General features: G+C 38.6%; 2 protein-coding genes across 2 annotated transcripts; one reads left to right on the forward strand and one right to left on the reverse strand.

Moving 5' to 3' along the window:
• Positions 1-7,210: 7,210 nt before the first annotated feature.
• On the forward strand, positions 7,211-12,507 carry LOC101314432 (bifunctional nitrilase/nitrile hydratase NIT4B-like). The gene is made up of 5 exons (XM_004291642.1): positions 7,211-7,436; positions 7,531-7,710; positions 9,556-9,849; positions 10,592-10,873; positions 12,128-12,507. Exons 1-5 carry the CDS (start codon positions 7,253-7,255, stop codon positions 12,280-12,282), a joined length of 1,095 nt encoding a protein of 364 aa, XP_004291690.1. The 5' UTR covers positions 7,211-7,252; the 3' UTR covers positions 12,283-12,507.
• A 1,166-nt stretch (positions 12,508-13,673) lies between these two features.
• Positions 13,674-16,824, reverse strand: LOC101314720 (uncharacterized protein At5g41620-like). The gene is made up of 3 exons (XM_004291643.1): positions 16,117-16,824; positions 15,602-15,721; positions 13,674-15,123 (listed from the first exon to the last, which is right to left on the reverse strand). Exons 1-3 carry the CDS (start codon positions 16,531-16,533, stop codon positions 13,918-13,920), a joined length of 1,743 nt encoding a protein of 580 aa, XP_004291691.1. The 5' UTR covers positions 16,534-16,824; the 3' UTR covers positions 13,674-13,917.
• Between the last annotated feature and the right edge of the window lie 6,498 nt (positions 16,825-23,322).

Here is a 23,322-nt window from a genome sequence, read left to right on the forward strand (position 1 = left end):
TTACAACACTCACTTTACGGATTAAAACAATCCGAACGAATGTGGTATACTCGTGTAAGTGACCACTTGATTAGGAATGGATATAAGAACGATGACTATGCCCATGCGTGTTCATAAAGAAGACAAATTCTGGATTTGCAATAGTGGTTGTCTATGTCAATGACATGAACATTATCCGTACTCTTGATGAAATCAAAGAGACCGTGGCTTATCTAAAATCCGAGTTTGAGATGAAAGATTTTAGGAAGACTTGATTTTGCCTAGGACTTGAACTAGAGCATCGAGCCTGTGGAATTCTTATCCAGCAGTCTGCATATGTCCAAAAGATGCTCAGGCGATTTAATATGGACAAGATGCACCCTGTTAGCACTCCCATGATTGGTTGAAGTTTGGATATAACTAAAGATCCATTCCATCCGAAAGGGGACGACGAAGAGGGCTTGGGCGCAGAGGTTCCATACCATAGTGCAATAGGCGCATTATTATACTTAGCTCAATGCATTCGACCAGATATTGCCTTCTCAGTCAACTTGTTAGCTAGATTTAGCTTAGCGCCAACCCAACATCATTGGACCGGAGTCAAGAACATCTTTTGATATCTTAAGGGTACCATTGACTTGGGAATGTTATTTCCCTACACTGATTCAAGAAAGACAGAAGATGGTCTTATGCCCATGAAAGTCACGCACCGATCCACAAAGGGACCGGACCGCTGCCATGAATGCCGTCGGTACAACTGCTGGACACTGGTCCGACACCGTGCACGCCACTGCCGTCTTGTCCTATGCCGAGACACCCAACAATACGTTGGTGGGTTTCACCGACGCCGGATATTTATCTGATCCTCATAAAGGACGTTCTCAAACTGGTTATGTGTTCACTATTGGGAATACAGCGATATCTTAGAGGTCTACAAAGCAGACTCTAGTGGCGACATCTTCAAATCATGCAGAGATTATTGATTTACACGAAGCTGTTCGGGAATGTGTTTGGTTGAGATCAATAATTAAACACATTAGAGGGACTTGTGGATTAAATTCTACAACCGATAGACCTACATACATTTATGAGGATAATGATTGAGCAAATGAAGTTAGGTTACATCAAGGGTGATAATACATAGCACCTAAGTTCTTCTACAACCAACAGCAACAGGCTTTTCTCAACATTCAAGTGAACCAAGTTAGTTCTGAAGGAAACGCGGCAAGCTTATTTACTAAGCCTTTGCCTAAGTCTACTTTTAAGAAACATGTGAAGAGTATAGGCATGCGTCGGCTATCAAGTCTCTCTGAATAATATTCACATCAGGGGGAGTATCATCTCAATGAAGTAGATTAGTGCATTGCACTCGTTTTCTCCTACGATCAAGGTTCATTTTTTCTCCCACAAGGTTTTTGTTACTTGACGAGGCAACATATCAGTATCATCGACATAGCAGCTGTCACATCCCGACTCTAAAATTTTTACCTTATTTACTAGCTTGGTATTAATAAGAGTTTTACCGTCTTCGTCAATTAGTTTATGGTTTAATTGGTCCCTAGAGAGGTTTTGGGGAATGACTATTTCGGTGGAATTATTCGTAGGAGAAAAATGTGACGACGGTAAAAATAGTAAATTTTAGCTAGTAAAAGGTAATTTTTATTGGGGTATTATTTTGGGGTGTTAATTTTGGAGTTGGGTTTGTATTAGTGTGGGTATTAAGTTGGACCGGGTTAGTGGAAAAGCCCACTCTCTCTCTTTCTCTTCTCTCCTTCTCCCCCGAGCTGTCCCCGACCCGCCGGATTTCCTCCGTTCAGTTCGTCGTCGTCCGGTCGCCTGAGACCGCTGCTCTGGTCCCGATCAGTCGACCTCCGACCCAGCTTCCTTCCTGGACCAGTGGCAGCCTCCCTCGCGCCGCCGTGGGAGAGTAAACGCAGCCGAAAGGTCCGACTGCCGTGGTAGTTCTCTCGTTGGAACTCACTCCTCCAGCCGCCACAGCCGGAGCTGCTTGGCTCATTTGAAACCCCTCCTTCCGTGCAGCAACCCCTTCAAAAGTCTCACCCTCTCTTGAGCTAGGTAAGGAGAAATGTGGAGTTGAAGTTCTAGGGTTTTTTAGAATGTTTTCGTTCGATTAGCCTAGTTAGGCTCAGAATTGGACTTGGTGTTAGTTAGGAAAGTTGTAGAGTGTTGAGAGGATGAAGCTGTTAAAATTTGGTAGGCTTTGGGGTCACCGGAGTCGGCCGCCGGCCGCCGCTGCCAGGGGAGTAGACGGCGGCGGCGCCGCTGTTGGGGGGATTTTCATGGTTTTAAATGTGTAGTATTAAAGGGAGTGTAATGATGTGAAGTTTGAAATTTTTGGAGGAGTTTTGAATAGGTTTTGGATTTTTGAAAGATTGGTGAATTTGGCGGTTAATGGGGTAGAATCCGACCATTCGATTTTCCTTATTTTTGTTTTAGAATGTTGAAATAAATGAATTGAGGCTGTGGTTGGAGTTTGGCGTGAATCCGATAAGTTTAACCCTAGAAAGGGTAGTTGATTAGGCGGAAGAGTTTTGGGTTATATATTTAAGTATTATTTTTTTCTGAAATTAAAGTTTGGTCCTATGCATGGTTATTGTGCCAGGATTCAAGGAGACCGCACTCATGTTTATTGTGCCAGGATTCAAAGAGACCTCACTTAAGTGGCGAATTGGATATCGTTGGGCTTATACCTAAAGTTGTGAGTGGACGTTTTAAATTATAAGCATGCAGTGATTTCATATTAAATGAATGATTTTATTGAATATCAATTTGTGGAATTGTTTATTTTCGCAAAGTTATTTTTGGAAGTAAATGCTCTTATTTTATTTGTTAACTTCGCTATTTAGAAAGTTACCGAAAATGTGATTTTCGGTGGAGTCATATATTTATTGCTTCTTTTATAATTGGCAATTTTCATTATTTTTGGAGAGTTACCGAAAATGAAATTTTCGGTGGATATGTATATGGATGATTATGAGGATAGTATGTATATAAATAAACCCTAGCTAGCTATACGTGCTTTTCTGCCATAATGAAGTAAAATTTCATTATGGTGTGACGTGAGCATTAGATGCAATCGTCGTAGCCCTATATAAATTTAGTAATTTATATAGGGAATATACACGTATATATACACTCGTGCTTTTCCACCATAATAAGGTAAAATTTCATTATGGTGTGACGTGAGCGTTAGACGCAAGCGTAGTAGCCTTGTATGAATTTCTATTTTTCTTATTCCTTCAGAGAATTCGTACAAGAAGTATGATGAGTGTAAATACATACATACATATATACATATATATATATATATATATATTAGTTTAGCTTGAGAGGCTTTATTTTTTTAAGTTTGGAGACTAGCCGGAGCTAGTCATGTAATTGCCAATTGATGAGTTGAGAGCTTTTAAGCTGTCGCATGTAGCATATTTTTATAGAAATTTAAATTGGGAAAACATAAATATTTTTCATTAAATTCATTTTTGTCCACTCACTCTAACATTTTCAAACGTGTTTGTCCACTCACTCTAACATTTTTGTCCACTCACTCTAACATTTTCAAATGTTTTCCCCTAAGCCCTTCGTTTTAAAAATGCCCAGTGTGCAGGTTAGCATAATTGAGGTCGGGCGTACATGGAGAAGAGGCATAGTCAATAGTATAGCTTCTGCTTATTTTTATATTTCTAGTTCATTTTCTCTTAAATAGAGTTGTTATGAACTGTGGTTGTTGGTTGTAAGATTTTCTATTTAAAGTTAGTAAATAAATTGAGAGATGTTGTGATTTGGGGAAGCACGAAGGCTCCAGGAGTTTAAGGTTGGATTTGGATTTTTAGAAGTGTATACAGGTATTATTAGAAAGGGTTGTCCATTTTCAAGGGAGGTTATGACGAATTTTCGGTAAACTTTCCTTGGAAGTGGTCCTCGCAGGATTTACTTCGGGTTTCAAGGTGAAATTCGGGGTGGGTCTTGACAACAGCGCGCGGCACAAGGGGAGTGTTCTAGGATATTCTACATCTTTTTAGATATTTCTTATGTGTGCCTTGGCCTTATGCCAACAGGATATGCAGTTAGACTACATCTTTGTATTCCTTATCATTACCATATTGGTATTGTGTAATACCATATATAAAGGGCCCATATCAATGAATAAGACATCTATCTTTCACGATTATCTATTCTCAAATCTCTCTCACTAAACTATAAATATGATTTTGTTGGTGGAGATAAAATTCTCAAAATTAGGGCTAGTAGGCATTATCCCTTCTTTTAATTGTACTAACTCTTTTCTAGCTTGATTGCAAAATTTAGGTAGTATGCAGAATTCTCAAGATGTTTTGCTCATGTGTTCCTTATTTGTTGCTCAATTTTGATACACAAGAAATAAGTTGGTTTTTCCGTAACTGGTTCCCTTCTTGTCGAAGACTTTGCTTGGGGTTGTGGTAATGGGAACTAACTGCTATCAAGCTAATTTAAGGCTTGTTTCGTTGAAGGTGCCTAAGTATTTCCACATCAAGTGGCAGCCTCTAAATCTATCTTTATTAAACTAAATTTTGCTAGATCAGTATAATGTAGATAGGAATCCTATTTGTTCTGTTGTCATCAAAATAAAAAAAGGCAAGAAAAACACAAATTTGGTAGTGTAAAGGGCGTAATTGTCATTGCACTTATTTTTAATTCCTTTGTTTCGTTGAATGTCATTGACATACTAAGAGCAAGTCCACTCCAAGGGGTTTTAAAGGCCCAAGCCTTCAGCCACCTAAGATTAAAGACCCAGCTGAAAAAACCCATCTCCACCCATAAACTTTTTTTGACCCAGGCCTTCATTGGGTCTTCACCTGGGTTAGACCTATGACCCAGGCCTCCATTTTTGAAGACTCGGGCCTTCGTCTCCAGCTCAGCCCATTTTGTGTGGCCCAGCTGATGTTGACCACGTGAAGTGCGCGCAAGTGGGGCGGGATGACGCAAGAGCCGAGCGAGTAAAGGCTACTAGCAGGAATTAGCCAAGCGCATGTCGCGTTTTTGTCGCGACGTGGTTTGAATTCAGAAGAAAGGGCCACGCGTCAGCAGTTTGCTCGTTGCTTTTCATTTCAAATCCAACGGTCATTTGATCTGGACCGTTGGTTGTGATTAAACAAGCAGATCAACGACATTCAATTATACAATGAAGTTACCGTTGTGTTTCCAACGGTTCAAAATGAATTTTTTTATATAAAAAATCCCAACGGTAACTGAGTTAACCACTTAAAAAAATAATAAAAATTCCTATATATATCACCATTTAATTTACATCTCACACAACAAAAAATTCCTAGTTCCATAGAAAACATTTTTCATATCTCTACCATCTCACAATTCCTCTCTTTCTTTGACCTCAATAGATAATTTGTAGGAAATGATCCGCAAGTCGCAAGAAGAAGATGATGAAGATGACTTGGCAACAAGCGCCGCAGTTATTCCAGCAGTCGCTCATCATGAAGCTCAAAACCAACCTCCGCGGCTCGGTTCTCGTCCCGGTCGTCGTCCAAACCAACCTTGAGAAAGGGAGGACAGAGGCAAAGGTATGCTTCAAGACTATTTTGTTAAATGTCATATTTTAAGTGACGAGGAATTCCGAGTTTGATATAGGATGAGTCATTGGGTATTCAACCGCATACATGATGGCCTTTGCAACTACGATTGATATTTTATCTAAAAGTCAGATGCTATGAAGAAAGTCGGTCTACTTCCTGAGCAGAAGATGACGTCTTCTTTGCGGATGCTGGCGTACTGTGCTACGGCAGATCAATGTGCTGAGTATTGTCGAATGGCAAAGTCCACATCTATCGAGTGCCCAGCGATTTACAAGAGGAATCGTTGCTCTTTACTCAGCAGAGTATCTTCGAGGTCCTACTCTGGCCGATCTTAAAAGACTTCTTACTAAAAGTGAAAGACGAGGCTTTCTAGGGATGATTGGGAGCATCGATTGCATGCACTGACAATGGAAGAATTGTCCAACCGCTTGGGCTGGTGAATATAGTGGGAGAAAGAAAATCCCTACTTTAATTCTTGAAGCGGTCGCATCTTACGACGCTTGGATATGGCACGTCTTTTTTGGAATGCCCAAGGCATGCAACGACCTCAACGTCCTAGCAAAGTCACCGTTGTTTGACGAGCTTACTACCGGTCGAGCACCAAAGATCCAATTCCAAGTGAACAATAGAGTTCATAAATTGGGTTACTATCTCGCTTATGGAATATATCTTAGGTGGGCGACTTTCGTGAAGACCATTCCAAACCCCACACGACCTAAGGAAATTTACATTTGCCAAGGCTTAAGAGGGATACAGAAAAGATGTGGAGAGGTGTTTTGGTATTTTACAAGCACGCTTTGGTATTGTTAGAGGAGCTGCTCGGGGGTGGGATAAAGAGGATCTCTGATATATCATGTTGGCTTATATTATCTTACACAACATGACAGTTGAGGACAAACGCCCTGAAGATACCGATGAGGATTAAGAGTCTGACAAAGAAGAGGACAACAATATGAGGCCAAAGATAACAGAAGTTTGGGATGGATCTACCGGGCAAGATTTTGAGGAAGTTGGTAGAGATGCTCATACTTTTGAAGGTTTCATGGGGCGGTACAATGAAATTAGGAATCAGTATGATCACTCAAACCTTCAAGAAGATCTTATCGAGCATTTATGGGAAGTGCAAGGCAACATGGATATATAGATTGTGGTTTTTTTTGTTTTATGTTATGTTTGTGTTATTTTAAATAATTGTATTTTATTTTTTTCTAAGCTTGGTATGTCAATTTAAGTCATGAAATAAATATTTAATTTCAATATGTCATTTTGTTTATTTAATCATAATTTTATTAATATATAAAATCATTATTCACATTCAAAATACCTAATATAAAATTCAATAAACAGTCACTGTCACGTGGCAACCCAGAAACAGAAATCGTTGATGGAAACTACAGCCCAAAATCACTGTCACGTGATAACTCAGACTTCACCTATGACCCAGACATTCCCAATAAAGACCCATAAGGTGAACTTATTCTAAAGACTCCCTAACAGGGAATGGAAGCTCTAGAAACGCCTGGTACTCTTTTTCCCCTTGTTTATAAAAGAAAAGAAAAAAAAAATAATGTATATATATATATATAAATATATAATCAAATCAAATAATAAAAAATGGGAAGAGAAACCAAAGCTCGGCAGTGCCCAAGTAAAAACGTATGAAACATTCCAACCTCTAAAACTGAATGGTGGTGAAGTGCGAGCGAGAAGAGACCAAAACATCAAACTACAAAAACATGGCTGTGGCACCAGTCAAGGAGACTCCAGTCTTCGCCGAAGTTGACATGGGCGACGACTCATCCTCTCCCACCGTCCGCGCCACCATCGTCCAAGCCTCCACCATCTTCTACGACACTCCCGCCACTCTAGGTCCCTCTCCACCACCTCATTCCCTTTCCCATCAACATTTTACTATCTTTAATATGAACCAGTCTTGATTGAGCTATGTTTGTTGTATGTGCAGATAAGGCTGACAGATTGCTGGCGGAAGCAGCTGGGTATGGATCGCAGCTGGTTGTGTTTCCTGAAGCATTTGTGGGAGGGTATCCTCGTGGCTCCAATTTCGGGGTTGCCATTGGGAACAGAACCGCTAAGGGGAAAGAAGAGTTCCGAAAGTATCATGCCGCTGCCATTGATGTACCTGGTAATACTCCTTTGTGTTTTTGTTTTTCGAATTGTCGGATTAATTGAATGCTGCATTGGAATGCTTGTTTAAACTTGAGGGTTAACTACTGGTTGCTTTTTGTTCTTTAGTTTGACATGAACAAACTTATGTTCTAGTGGGATTTGATGTTATTCCCTGTATTCCAGGGTATACATTACAAGCTGGTCAATGTTCAATCGACATCCTTAGAAGTACATAGTCTTAGTAAATTCTGGAAACAGATGTGATGCAAGAAGTAAAATTTATGTTTGCTAAGACCCTTGGGTATCATTTGATACCTGTAGTCGTCCCTATTACACAAGAAGAATGTATGTAGGTCCTAGTTTTTTTTTTTTTTTTTTTTTTCCAGTAATTTCTTATATATAATATGGCCAATTGTTAAAGGTCATTAGCTCATTTGTGTGTGAGATATTCCCTTGGTTCCGCTCCACTACTCTTCTCTTTGACTCTGTATGAGTTTTTCCAAATGACTTAAGTCATGTCTATTTACGTGGTTCGGCTTAGCCTACATCCACAGTGCAGCAGGGACAAATTCACTATCACACTACCAACTTTGCAGTTAACTGCAACATATGTTCTTATTCTTTCTCGTGTAAACTGCCACAGTTACAACCTCTACTCTCCTATTTCTTAGCAGCCTTTAATAACTATTGCATAATAGAGAGACAGATAAATAACGAGCCACAACACAATAACCTCTGCATGAAAAACCTGATGTTTAGCTAAACATATAGCACTTTGACTATCGCAGTGAAGCTCCACTTGACTTTGATCTACGCCGAATTCAGTAACGAGTCCATGCAACCACAAGGCTTCTTTTACAGCTTCAGTAGCTGCCATATATTCTGCCCTGTAGTGGATAAGGCAATAGTTGCTAGCAAAGTAGATATCCAACTGATCGGTCCTTGTGCCATGGTGAACAAATATCCTGCACTCCTGCAGTAGACCTGCTCTTATCCAAACTACAGCAAAGTCAGAATCAACATACCCTGCAACAAAATTTCTCATTTCACTACTCTTCATGGTTGCATATTCTCATGTTGAAATTAAAGTAGATGAGAGCTTCATATATCATAAGTTCATAGCATGGATGTGTCAGTTTCTATTAAATAAGATCTTATGGATTGTTCTCTGTCCAAGCTTTAATAGCATAAAAAAAACAGCATATTGATGTTTTGTGAACGTTGACATTATAAATGGGTATTCTGGAAGCTAAAGAGATAAAAAAAACATGAACCCAAATATTAGATGACCATAAAAGCTTAATATGTGGTTGAACTGTGATATGTTCTTTTAAATCCTATTAGTATCCTATCAAAGTTGTGTGGATTCTGTATGGAGTTCTATCAAATCTATGAATTCCACTGAAGACTGTCCATGACAGAAACTGTACTGCACTCTTTGACAATCCCAAAAATGTGCAACTAACATGCTTAAGCCATATGCCCTTGTTAGGTCTAGATCAACATAACTGAGTCGTGCCAACCAATGCAGTGTGTACAAATGTACCTAGATCGGAAGGGTTGTTTAGTTTGCAGTAATCCATTTTACTCCTCGGGTTTTGACCATTTCTATGATCAGATATGTTGAGTAAAAAGTTATCCTATTCCAAGTTTTTCATGTTTTCTCCTTACAGATGGAGTTCAAATATTCTCTGGAATATGCTAATAAGTTTACTATCTATCAGGAATAAAGACAATGTGTGCTAAAACAATTATTATCACATTCTTGCCAATCGTGAGGCTGTAGGGTATTAGTTCTTTATTTACTTTTTGTGAAGAAGCGGCATAAATATGTATTCATAATTTCTGTCAACTTATGCAGGTCCTGAAGTTGACCGACTGGCATCAATGGCTGGAAAATATAAGGTCATCCTGGTAATGGGTGTGATAGAGAAAGAAGGGTATACACTATATTGTACTGTTCTGTTTTTTGATTCTCAAGGTTGCTACCTGGGAAAGCACCGAAAAATAATGCCAACAGCATTGGAGCGAATCATTTGGGGATTTGGAGATGGATCCACAATTCGTGTATTTGATACTCCAATTGGAAAGATAGGTGCTGCCATTTGTTGGGAAAATAAAATGCCACTTTTAAGGACAGCAATGTATGCTAAAGGTTAGTCATTTCGCTTGAAAATGAAAAACTCTACGTAATTAAACTGTATCAACTCTTTTTGCTATATGTGTCAGTTTTCCCCTGATTTGCTTAACTTTCTCCTTTCTTCTAGGTTTCGAATTCATATTATGATTTAATTCAGTGTAATAAGAGTAAAGAATAGCTTTTCTCCAGAAGAGATGCTAAAAAGGCTTGTTCACTATACTTCTGGACTTCGGGGTCATAGCCATGTTTGAGGCCTCGAAATTTCCATGCTTGCTGTGAGTTTGAAGTATATCATCCGGTTTAGATTAAGGGCTGTGATTTTGGCTCTCCACCTTCAGCTACTTAGAAATGAAGTGAAAGTGTTAAACTTTGCTGAAAAATGGAGTGCCATACCACCCTAGATTAATAGTTGATTGGGGCAACTGGGTGGTTGATAAAATACTATTTGGTAAGATTGACTCAGCGTTTAAGTTTATCTTTGATATCAGAAGTATGTTACCTCTCAGATACACTTTTTTAAAGATGAATTATGTTCACCACGTGCCCTTTCCTTCAATATATGTACTTGGCATTACTGAGCATTCATTCTGATTGGCATTTTCAATTTGACTGGATACCGTTTGAAAGTTTTAAGGTTTCCACTTAATATGAACCTGACTTGCTAGCTATTGTGGGTTGAATATAACTGTGCTTCTGGTTCCATTTTTTGTACAGTTTTTTGTTTTGTTTTGATGTAGAATAATTTTTTGCTTTGTAGGCATTGAAATATATTGTGCTCCCACAGCTGATTCTAGGGATCTATGGCAAGCATCAATGACCCATATTGCTTTAGAAGGTGGGTGCTTTGTCTTATCAGCTAACCAATTCTGTCGAAGGAAAGACTATCCCCCTCCGCCAGAGTATATATTTTCAGGCATGGAAGAGGAACTTACTCCTGATTCTGTTGTCTGTGCTGGAGGCAGCGTCATTATATCACCGTCAGGGACTATACTTGCTGGGCCAAATTATGACGGGGAGGCACTCCTCACAGCAGATCTTGGTATGCCATGTGTTTTTTTTTTTATATACTCTACTTTTGATAATCAGTTTTCTGTTTTATGAAGAAATTAAAATAAATAAGAGATTTTATATTACAAATTGGGTTATTATTTCTTCTATTTTTCTGATAATCAGTTTTCTGTTTTATGAAGAAATTAAAATAAATAAGAGATTTTATATTACAAATTGGGTTATTAATTCTTCTATTTTTCTGTTATGGAGAGTGAAGCCTAAAACAATAAAAATAAACTAAGGATCTCATTGGTCCTAGGTACCCTGATAATATCCCCAAAAATAAAGTTGAAGGACAACTAGGAGGAGAGTCAAAAGACACATCGATCTGCGGTCCAAAGAGAGCCCATATTTAGCAATTATATTAGCTGCATAGTTTCCTCCCTGTAAGTTCGCACTCACTCTTGCAGCTAAAAGCTTGCACTCCTTGGGTACAAATGGCAAGCTCTGGTCAGGCTAAAAGCCTTGCCCATCAGCAGAAAAAGAGGGACGTATGCTTATATATCTGCATATCAGCTCAACAGCAGTAACTAAGTCAACATCTATGTCAACTCTGTTGTTTGTACAGTCCCCATAATTTAGCATTTAAAATCTGACCGCTTCCCAGTTATATGTCTAAGATTCTTCTCTTAAAGTAGTATTAGCAGGAAACTGAACCATGTTTTCTAATGACAGTGGAGTGTCTTTTTAATGATAGTGGAGTGTATATGTTTTCAGTACACGAAATCAGTATTACAATAACAGTCTCATCTAGGCCTCATGCTTTTTGAAGTGCGATTTTTGAAGTAATATGGTCTAACTGATCCTATGGCTCTCTGACCCTCTGTCATACGCAAAACATAATCTGTAGTGAGTTTAAGTTGAGGTAGCTTTACAAGGACAAGTGTCTTTTCTTAGGTAGTTATATATATGACTTGCTCTAAGCCCAGAATGATCCCATAAAACCACTTAAGAGGAACCTAATAAAAAATAGCATATTATCAGACAAAATTGCTTTATCATTAGAGACCATAACATAGTGAATATAACTTTTTTTTTTTAATGCTCATTATAATATAACCAAATACTATAGTGCATGGCTGTTCATTTCTACATGAACTTTCAATATGAAAGAAGAGTGAAAAATCATAATGGATCTCTGATTTAGCTTTTTATTTTTTGAATTTTTTTTATATTTTTTATATTTGATTCTTTGTTATAAGAATGGATCTCTGATTTTGTAACTGGCCAAAATGGTTCTTAGATCTTGGAGATATAGCAAGGGCGAAGTTTGATTTCGATGTGGTAGGACACTATGCACGGCCTGAAGTGCTTAGCTTGATTGTGAGGGACCATCCAGCAAATCCGGTTACTTTTACATCAGCCTCAGCAAAGAACGAAGACTTGCACGAATCATGATTGAATCAAAATGCAGGCTTGTTCACTCATGATCGTTTGTGGATATATGATTTCTGTGACTTTGTTGTATCTTCTTTGAACACTGGTGTTGTCATGCTTTGGAATCTGATCAAAAGTGAATTGTACCCCAAAATTGATGGGATTATGTACTTCCTTATTTTGTATTTAAATCAACTTTAGAGACCAGATTTCTTGTTATACTTGTAATTTAAGTCCATCTTGAATATCTTTCCTTAGTTATAATCCATATTGAATATCTAAAGAAAGGATATATAGCAATATATCCTCTGCTTTTTTATAAGTTTGAGGACTATTCGGCACTTGATATTGCTGGTATGTAAACACAATCAGTAACAACACTAAATAAACTTCTCTGTCAAAAATAAATTTGGGACCTTCCTTGGTGTTTCTTTGCAAAAGGGCTAGACACCTGCAATGCTCACATGAAGGCTGTGGATCCCGTGAAAATTGAAGTGATAGTTGCGTGCGCATTACCCCAACCAATACGGTTAAGGAGTCTATTTTATAGTTGGTTTTAGAGCTCAAGGAGTCTTATTTCGTGTGCATATAGTTGGTTTCAGAGCCCTAGAACCAACATTCTCAAAGAGTCTATTTTATGTTGAACCTTGGTGTAATGCACACACAACTATATGCATCACATCCTTGAGCTATATGAATCCTTGAGCTCTGGAACCAACATTCTCCAACAACTATATGCATTACCCCAACTATATAATGCACACGCAACTATATTCATCACCCCATAAATTGGGTGTGCATTACCCCTGACCAAAATGATCTCCATTATTTAACGGTGTAGACTACTGTTAAAATTTCTAGGGTAATGCATCACTCCGTATGCATCACCCTGATGAATCTCGCATTTAGAAACAGGCCTCCTTTTGATACGAAATGTCTTAATTACAATCGAATACTGACTCGCGAGCCAGAACCAATTATCCATCTGGTTCCGGCATCAAGAACATGTTTCCTCCATATTAACCCCTTCTCCGAGTTGAGATAAAGTATTATGTTCCATAACAGTTCAGGAACTTCTAAGAGTTTTAACGTCAATCCGGAAAATAAAGAGATAGTAAGGAAGATGGCATTTTCTTCTATCTAAAACCCGATACACCTAAGGATTGTGAAGAACAATAAAGCTGTTGAGGTGGAATAAGGTGGCAATTTGTATTCTGAAAATTGATGAGAAGACGAAAATGCATTCCTACTTCGACTAGACACTTGAATGGTCACTATCTTATGGATTCCTATAACATGCTCAATAATAAAGACCCAAAATTCTACAAATAAATTATATTGAATTCATATAGCATCGTATAAAAAATGTATATACAATTGATCTATCTGTAACATTGAATATGATTGATGCAAGCAATTTATGTTCTAGAAAGCTTTGAAGAAAGAAAACAAGAGAACCATTGCTCACAGAAATTATATAACACAAAAGACATTTATGTGAACTTGACCTTGGCAGTGTCATCTAATGTTAGCTAGGGCTTTGAATCACTCTTTGGCAAGGCCGTATGACTTCCTCTTTAAACGACTTCATTCTCGCACATCCTTTATAGGCAAGCATTGATAACTGCAAGTTGTAGTGGCAAAGCTTTAAACTGGTTATACTTTCGGATCAGATAAGATATGGTCTATGAGACATATAGCAGATCCGTTAGTCTTGATTTCAGTTTCGCGTTCTTGTGTTTGATGCTCGTCTACATGTTCTTGTGTTTTCAAACCAAATCCCCAATCAATGCCAGTGGAACTTTTGTTTAAGCATATGTTTTCCCATTGTATCTTTTCAGAGAGAGACCTTCTTCCTTTAAATTGTTTATCAACTGAACTCCTTTTTGAATCATCTTCAGCATCGTCTCCACAAGCATAACTCCACTTGTACATCCTATTACTATTGTCCATGTTTAGTTCAATGGAATGAAGATCATCACCTGAGTCTTCTTCATCACACTCTTCTCTGTACGCAACTTCCATTCCATCACCGCCTTCCTTTATGCTCTGAATTGACCCAAAATTTATTTTCTTTAAGTAGGCCTCAAGTTCCTTGATTCTTTTGAAGTCTGGAGAGTCACCACTGCCTTCACCCTTATGGGATCTCAGGTAGCCCTCTAGCTCATTCTTCAGTTGCTCGACAGCTGCATTTTTCTCTTCAAAATGGTACTTCGCTTCGGAGAGCTTCATCTGAACTCTCTCCTCACGCAACACATCTGCTAGCTGAAGCATTTCCCTCTCCTTCTCCACCTCTTCACGCACTTTTTCCGACTCTCTCTTTAGTTCTTCAACTTGGGCCCTGTCTTCCCCCATACCTACAGCTAGCTCATCACAAACTTGCTCAAAAATCTCTTTTGCTCTCTTCTCCCTCTCAAGTTCTTTTATTGCCTTTGACAAAGCTACATTTTTATCTTCCAGTTCTTTGCCTAGCTTTTTATTCAACCGTTCTGTTTGTTTTCTCAGCTTCTTCTCTACTTCAAGTTCTTCTGCTATGCATGCTACAGCAGCACGTATTTTCTCTCGCTCCTTGCTTTTCCAGGCTGCCTTTTCTTCTGCAAAATGCTTCATCAGGTACTCAATTTCTTTGCAGTTTGACCTCTGTTCTTGGATCAATTGATGGACCTGGATACGCGCTCGATCAAGTTCGGCTCGTAAGGCTGTGAGCAAGGGCATATTTAGAGAATGCTGCTGTTCTTCAAGACCAGAAACACGAGTTAGAACTTTTACGAGCTCCTTGGATGTAGAAAGGCCATTGCTGACCTCCTTCAAACAGGTCTTGATGCATTTTCGATCAGTTTTTCCATATGAATGATCTTTGACCTGCATATTGTGATATGAAATCAACATGTGCTTCTGCAATCTCTGTAGCTTTAACATATCCAAAGTTACAAAACTAATGCTGTCAAAACTCAAGAAAGAAAAATTCTGGATAATAATGGCCGTGTGCCTTGCAATATCAGAAAATGTACAAAATTGTTCCTTTGAAGAGCCAAGAATGAGTCTTACCACAGCAAACAGCAAAGAAAAAAGTAAAATGCTAAGAATTTGTTTGGTCCATACTACCGACTGTTTTAACAGTGAAAACGATGAGAGTATGTGATAGACTGATAGGTATGAACATTTGAAAAATCTACTAGTCCTTGAAAAGGACAACTGAGAAAACCATTTATGAATCTTTATGAGAGAACTATTATCAAACAAATCTCTGGGGACCAATTCCTATAATTCACTGTCAACATCTTGTCATTTTTTAACAAAAAAGTCTCCCAACTGTTATGTGATAAAGTGATTGGTGTACCTCAATTATACTTTGACTGCTATGCGTCTCAAATCCTCCCAAATAGTGATCACTCAGTTGAATCCTCTGAGAAACAGCCGACAATCTTCTCTGGTGTCCACCTCCAGATCCAGTTTTCCTCTACAAAATTACCAAAACCAAAATAATAAAAAGAAAAGTTACTACTGATTGAACATGAACAGAACTCTTTCAAGCTAGAGACAATAAATAGAGCTCTAATCACCAAGATATGAATAATAGAGTTCGGTAGTGCAATCTCATTCAGCTATTGAACATGAAATTTGTGTAATGTGTTACTATCTGATTTGGAAATCCAACAGAAAAAAAAAAACTAAAATTTCAGACATATCATGTAACAACTAAACTTTCAATAATCAACACGAAACAGAGTTCTTCCAGCTCAGAGATGGCTTTTTGCGCTACGGTTTAACAGGAAAACACAAACAGAAATTTATCAAAATTCTCAGAGCAATGTCGATTATAGTAAGATTAAAAAAAAGGCAGAATAATGTCACCTCTGAAATAGGAGAATATGATGGATCTGGCAATTTTGGCGGCATTTGAGGAACACCCTCCTCCTCTCTCATTTTGGACTCTTTACTTTTCAAATCATTAACTTCATTGATCTCCCACATCGTAGCCGCGAGCTTCCTCGCTGAAACTGACATGACTTCCTTCCCTTTCCCGTCGTCCTTGGAATGCTGCTGAACAAGAAGACCCTTTTGCTTCTTCGGCATGGTGGCCGGCGATCTGGGGCTCGTTGAAGTCTTCCAAGTAGGCACCGGCGTACTCGACCCGGCACGCTTCCCGACGAGAATGGCCCGCTTCAGTCTGTACCTACGCACCAAAGAAGAAGACGACGAAGACGAACAGCCTCGCTTCCTGATCTTGCATTGCCTCTCGATCAAATCCTGGCGGGTCTGCAAAGACATATGGGAGAGAAATGGGTATGTGGGTTTTGATCTTGGAGGGCAATGATGGCGACCCAGTTGGGGGATCTTCAAGATTTTGAGGAAGAAAGATGGAGATGGTGGAAGTGCATTTATGATGATAAGAAGGGGGAGGAGGTCAGTTGGTATTGCTTTTCATAAGGCTAAGTTTGATTTCAAAGTGTGAGCCTTGAATTCAGTGATTGGAAAAGTGTGGGAAGACTGTCAAAGATTCTGGGCAGAGGAGCAGAAGAGAGGGTATGGTCTTAAAGAAGATCAAGGGGAAGCTTGGAAAGGTGTCAAAGGTTGCGTCTTTGTGATAAAAATGGAAGCTTTAAAATCTTTAATTTTGTTGAGAGGGAAAATGGGGAAAGAGGGGAGAGAGTGATTGTTTGGTTGTTGTGGGACTTGGAAACTTGGGTTCTTCTCTTCTCCTTCATTTTCATTCATCCGTTGATTCCATTTCCCTAAATTAAAAAAAGGAAGAAGAAAAACAAAGGAAAGATGATGTGGCAAACATGTGAACCAAAATGCATTCTCTTCAATCAGGGTGGTGCATGTGTAGTTGGGAAGGATGAAGGGCCACAAACAATGACTAGGTTCTTAGCATTTCCATTTACATTTGTCTCTTTCCTCTCTGTGCTGGAATGTTCTTCTTTTCCTGCCTCATTCCTCTTGGATCTTGCAACTTCTGCTTACTTACAGACCTTCCTCAATAGTTTTCTTTTTATTTTATTTAGTTTCTGGCCGGTACTTTTACCTTTTTCTTTTTGGGTGGTGAAATTCACACATTGTAAATTGAAATCTGTACATCCTTTTTTCTTTTTTAATAACTTAAAATTTGTCTTTTAATAGCATAAATTTTGTTTTTTTTAAATGTGTTGACCAAAAATTAAAAAAAAGTACGTACGTTTCAATTTAAAGTGTGTGAATCCGCATTTTTTTTTTCTTCCTTTCATAAACTCTGAATCCAAAACATTGATCAAGAGACGAAAGACATACAATGTTGATCTTTAATAGCAGAGATAGACTTATGCCAGTTATGTGTAGTCTAAGTAGTGGTTAGGGACTTAGGGTAGGTCTAGCAAAAGATGTGACTTAGGATAAGTCAACTTCTTTCAAGTTTTCAACTTTCTTTTATGATAGGTCTCGATTCCTTCTTACCTAACAAAGATATTTATATAATAGTTTTACCACTGTTACAGGAGCAATAATCGAGCTAGAGCTTATCCCTGCATAAGTGCATAGTCTTTCGAAGATGAATTTACACAATTGATAATTTTTTTTGTTAACCAAATTCTAGTCTTCCACCGGTTATGTTATCGATTATAGACATGTTCACTCACTTGACCTCCATGCTCGATATGTCTTATGTTCAAAGGCAGCGGCCTTGAGCAAAAACCAATCACAACGCGGCTAAGAAATAAAGTTGATCAATCTCCTCGACACTATGTATGAAAAATAACGCTTGTTATGAAGTTTTCTCAATCGATCGAAAAATTGTAGATTCTTGTGTCGAATTGTATAATTGAAGATGACCAATGTAAATAAACTCTTGTTACTTTAATGAAAAGTTTCACGTGAGGTTAATTGGCTCGGTTTGTTGTTTGTGACAAAATTGTATCGTTACTCTCAAGCTTGGGTAGCTCGTGTTGAGCGTAAAATTTAGTTAGGGGTTGTGTCATTTTATCTCATGGATATTGTTTTTGGTGACCGGCCCGTAACTATGGATCTTGGTAGGAATGCGTGTTTTGGTGTAGGCATCATGACCAATCATTCTGATGTTGTAATTTCTTAGATTATTAATGAAATTCCCTTCTATAAATTAAAAAAGAATATGAAAAGCACGTGTTAAGAGAAAATGTCATATAGCTTTTGTCGTACTCTCATTATGCAGGGTGACTGTAATAGGACTTTTCATGTTGACAGAAGGCAACGAGCTCACCTAATGACTCCTTCAATCTTGTGTCTATGTTTTAACATGGCGAACGTAATAAGCAAAACCCAACATTAATCATTTACTAAAAGTGGGTGACGAATTTTGTTACGCTCATTGTCATGACATAAATTTACTGTAAAGTAATAAAATTTTGCATTGCTAACTTAAATAAACAAGGAAAAATAAAAAGATGATTACATCGTGTGTAAATCTTCCAATATGCAAAGTAGGTCAAGTAGAAGAACATCTTATGAAAAGTAAGATAAAAGTAGTCTCCAACAAATCATCAAAGCCAGTACACAAAATTAAAGAAACTAATTCATATAGTTTCAAACTTAATCATCGACAACATCTTATCATCAAAGCCGGTACAGCTCACAAGATCTCTCAAACAATCAAACAAAGCCCCCAAGAGAAAGGTTCTTAAGAGAAAAATCGACCAAGAGAGCAGCCAAGAAGGCGGGGCCCCAACCAACGGCTCAACATGTTTTGGAATTGTTGGAGTTTCCTCGCTGTATTTGGAGCTTACCCGAAAAACAAATCTTATAGTAACACCCACATAATTGCTACTTCCAGGGGACCCCAAGACTGTGCCCCCATATGATCCTGTCCTCTTTTTTCCAATTGAAACATGTCACGAATGCTCTTGTTTGTGGCCCTTGGGAGCTTCCTGGTTCGAATTTTGAAAAATATAATCCAACTGAAGCTACAATGGCATAAGGTGTGTTGAGATGGATGGAGGCAGCAGGAGCATGGATGCTACAATCAGAGAACCATGTTATTGAAATGCCTAGCAAAACTAGCGGAAGGAAATAAAACTGAATATAAGGGTAGGGTTCATGACTTCATGCACATGCACCACTTGTGGTGGTGGAGAGGAGAACAGAAAATCGATGTCGGAGATTCACCGTTGTAAATAAGATTAATTAGGTTATTATTATGCGTATTCTCAAAAAAGAAAAAAAAATTATACCCAATGGGTTAGTGTAGTGGAAACATACTAGGCTGCAAGTGGGGAGAACGCTACAAGGACACTGTTTTCTCAAAAGTCGTCTCGGCAGAAATGAGGCCGAGGAACTTTGGTACAATCGTTCTTTCACTTTGCACGAGCGTGCCAACTCGCGACCTAATGACCAAGTGAGCTTTTGATTGATGTTGTGTGCTTGATCTGACTTCTTCAAATGATTGTAGATTGAGGAAGGACCCTCTCAGCCGTTAGGATCTAATGCATGTGTTGCAAGAACTTTCGGCTAGGCGTTAATCCTTATCGGGATCCTCAAATACGTTTACTTCTTGGGTGAACTCGAATATTCTGGTGATAGGTGAGAGATCTATCGGGTTAAGATACTCGCAAATCACTGTGAACATAAAGATGAAGCGGACTCGATTATTGAAACGTTGTGAGATGATGTGTGTGTGAACAACGAATCATATCGACCCAATCAGGACTGGCCAAAAGAGATCAATGGAAGGGAGATTCTACGTTACAACTACTCCTAGGTGCGATTAATAAAGTGCATATAATGTAAAGACCAAGAAAAATAAAGTGCTTGAATGTAAAGAAACTGAAACTAAAACGAATTTGAAAGCTGAATTGAAAAGTAGAATACATATGTGAAAAGAGAGATAAGTTTGTGTGAAAGACTGATTTGTTTGTGTGGTGCAGAACCTTTTACAATGAGTTACCTATACATACAAGTTAGAAACCCTAGCTAGCTTTCTTCCGATGTCATGGAATCACCGAGAGATTCAATTTCCCTTTTTAGTTGATTCGTGCATAATTGCCCTGATCTGATTGAAATCTATGATTCTCGCAGTTTCAATTTGATTGGTATCTTTCTTAATTTGTAGAGACTTCTATCCGAAATGAACTCTGAACCGTGATTGTTGTTTAGGCTCGGCCAATTACTCTTAGTTATTTGTTTTGGCCCGTTTGCACATTAGTCACTTCGAAATGCTCTAATGGAATAACAATATGGGCTAGTGTTCTCACCTTAGCCAGGGGACCGAACATCCATACTCTCGGTCAGGTTCCCGAACACCCTTACTCACGGCTAATTGTCGAACTCTTTCATTCCCTCCCAGATGGCCGAAATGCTTTCACTCTCGGCTGTATGACCAAAATGATTTACTCTCAGCCAAATGGCTAACTATTTGTATCCTCGGCCCAAACGACTAACTATTCTTCACTTTCAACCAAATGACCGCAGATACTCCATTTTATCTGAAGTCATCAAACCGATTTGGCTGTCAGGAACCACCCCGGATTTCTCCCTGAAATCAGGAGTAAACCCTGCGAGGTCCACCTCAAGGGAAATTTTACCAAAATTTCAATATAACCTCCCTTGAAAATTGACAACCCTACCTGCCAAATCCAAACATACACTTCTATAATCAAAACAAACCTCGACACTTGGAGCCTCCCTGCTCCCAGCTCTACATCAACACCCAAAACATAACATGTCGTAGCTAATTTACAACAATCTCAAAGGTCATCAAAGCAATTCTAACAAGGAAGGAAAACATAGATAAGAGAGAGCCAGCGAAAGCTGTGATATTGACTATGCCTCAACTCCGTATACGCCCGACCTCTTCTACGCTAACCTGCAATCTAGGCATTAGAAACCGAAGGGCTCCGGGAAAAGTAATTGAAAAACGTTAGAGTGAGTGGACAAAATAAATTAAATAATTTAACAAAAACGTAATTTGAATATTTTCCCACGTTTAAACTTTAAAACCTCAATGCATGCAACTTTGATCAAACATTCAACTTTATATCCAGAATCACGTAAGAAGAGACAAACCAGCCCCACTGGTTAATCAAATACATAACCGAGAAAGTAAAAAAAGGGGAAGAGATATAACCATGTAAGAGGAGCCTCCCAAGCTCTAGTTGTCACATCCCGGTTCTTAAATTAATTCGCGGTTACTTATTTAGGTGTTACTTTGACCTTTTACCATTTAGAGTAACCGTTTACTGTTAAATGATCCTAGAGTTGACTTTTTGTAGGAAAATTATTTCGAGAAAATTTCTTTAAGGAAATTGTAGAAGACGTTATTACGAATCCGTAGACATGCTATACTTTAAAATCAAAATTAGAATGTAGAAGTTATCAGGTAAAAAGGAGAGAGAGGGATTTACTATTTTCGGGTAGAAGATTTCAAAGGAGACTTTCTGGTTTGGGAAACTAGTCAAAGCAGCCAACTCTTCTCTCTTTTCTCTTCCCCGGGCCTTTCTTCTTCCTTCTCCCTCTGCCAGCAAGTATGCCCGCCACTGACTATCGTCGTCCGGCCAAACTGAGCCACCGTTCCGGTCTCGTTAGGTCTATCTCCTCCTTTATCTTACTGAGTTCGTAATCGGATCTGCAACTCCACCATGTGAGAGGAAACTCCTCCGAGAAGCCCGACTGTCCTCTCGCCGGAACTCTCTCCTCCGACCATCATAGTCGGAAATCTTTGGCTCATCTTGAAGGCCTTTCTTGGTGTAACAATACCTCAAAAGGAATCGATCCCATTCGTTCTAGGTAAGCAGGTTCGACGGTTTGAATATCTAGGGCTTGAATTTGGGATTTTTACTGTTTTAGTTCGATTACCCTATCTAGGCTTGGAATTGGTGTTTGTGTTAGTTATGAAAGTTGTGTAGAATGTTGAGAGGAAAATTATGTTAAATTTTGATGAGCATTAGAGGTGGCCAGAGAAGGGCTGGCCGACCGCCGCTGCCGCCTCTTTTGGGTAGTTTTTCATGTTATTAAATCTGTTATGTTGAGAGGAGTCTAATGGTCTGAAGTTTGTAATTTTTGGAGAAGTTTTGGGTAGGTTTGAGATTTTTCAAATATTGCTGAACTTGGCGGTTAATAGGGTAGAATCCGGCCGTTAGATTAGCATTGTTTAAACTCTAGAAAGTTGCTTTAACGCTGTCGGTGCTTGTGGGGAAGTTCGGGCCTTATTGTTTTAAGAATGGAGAAGTTGGGCAAGGATGAGTGTTGTATAAGGCTCATTTTTATTCTTGCCTATTTATATAAATATTAATTTTTAGTTGGGGACTTAATTATATATTTTGAACAGGACGTGAGGAGGCTCGAGCTGAAGACATCTCGGATCGACGTCAAGCTTAGGCCTAAATTTGTAAGTGGACTTTTGCTTTAAATAATATGCGTGCATTGTGTTATTGTTGAACATCTGGTTTTTGTTGGACAATTGGAGCATCTGATGTCATTTTTAATTTGGCAGTTTTCTTTATTATGGAGAGTCACCGAAAATAGGATTTTCGGTGGTCATATATATATATATATATATTGTCACGCCCCAATTTTCGAAAGATAAATTTCAAAAATTTTGGCATGATATATCCTAAAATATTAATATCCCAAAACCTGTTTCAACAAAAATCAAGGAAAATAAACTCAATGCGAAATGTAAATTTACACACAACTCCAAATTGAGTTAAATATTACATTTTCTTGTTTACATAACTTGAGAACAAGAAAGGAAACGCTCACATGAGTTTAATAATTCCTATCCCCGTGTATATAAAAGAATATACAAAGACACACCCAAAACTCAACAAAAAACCCTGCCACTACGCCTCCATCTCAACCCTGCTGATCCTCACCTGCAGGTCCAACCCCTACACCAAGAAATGGTGCACCGGGTTGTAAACAACACACCCGGTAAGCTAAAAAGCTCGTATGAGTAAACTAAAAAAAACAACACAACATTTATCACATCCAATATTCATAAGAGAGATTGGATCAATAATTTCAAACCACACATCAAACACATTACCCAAGAGATGTACCCATGAGTCCCAGATATTTAATAAAATACCTCTCATGACCTACCACAACACTATG

The sequence above is a fragment of the Fragaria vesca genome, linkage group LG2 (genome assembly GCF_000184155.1).
Source record: "Fragaria vesca subsp. vesca linkage group LG2, FraVesHawaii_1.0, whole genome shotgun sequence".
NCBI lineage: Eukaryota > Viridiplantae > Streptophyta > Magnoliopsida > Rosales > Rosaceae > Fragaria > Fragaria vesca.

What these genes read in the sequence shown, in the direction of transcription:
- LOC101314432 (XM_004291642.1), top strand. Translation starts at nt 7,253, where the DNA reads ATGGTGGTGAAGTGCGAGCGAGAAGAGACCAAAACATCAAACTACAAA. An exon ending in CGACACTCCCGCCACTCTAG is followed by an intron (nt 7,437 to 7,530) that starts GTCCCTCTCCAC and finishes TTGTATGTGCAG; the next exon opens with ATAAGGCTGACAGATTGCTG. An exon ending in CGCTGCCATTGATGTACCTG is followed by an intron (nt 7,711 to 9,555) that starts GTAATACTCCTT and finishes CAACTTATGCAG; the next exon opens with GTCCTGAAGTTGACCGACTG.
- LOC101314720 (XM_004291643.1), bottom strand. Translation starts at nt 16,533, where the DNA reads ATGTCTTTGCAGACCCGCCAGGATTTGATCGAGAGGCAATGCAAGATC. An exon ending in CATATTCTCCTATTTCAGAG is followed by an intron (nt 15,722 to 16,116) that starts GTGACATTATTC and finishes GTAATTTTGTAG; the next exon opens with AGGAAAACTGGATCTGGAGG. An exon ending in GCAGTCAAAGTATAATTGAG is followed by an intron (nt 15,124 to 15,601) that starts GTACACCAATCA and finishes CACAATATGCAG; the next exon opens with GTCAAAGATCATTCATATGG.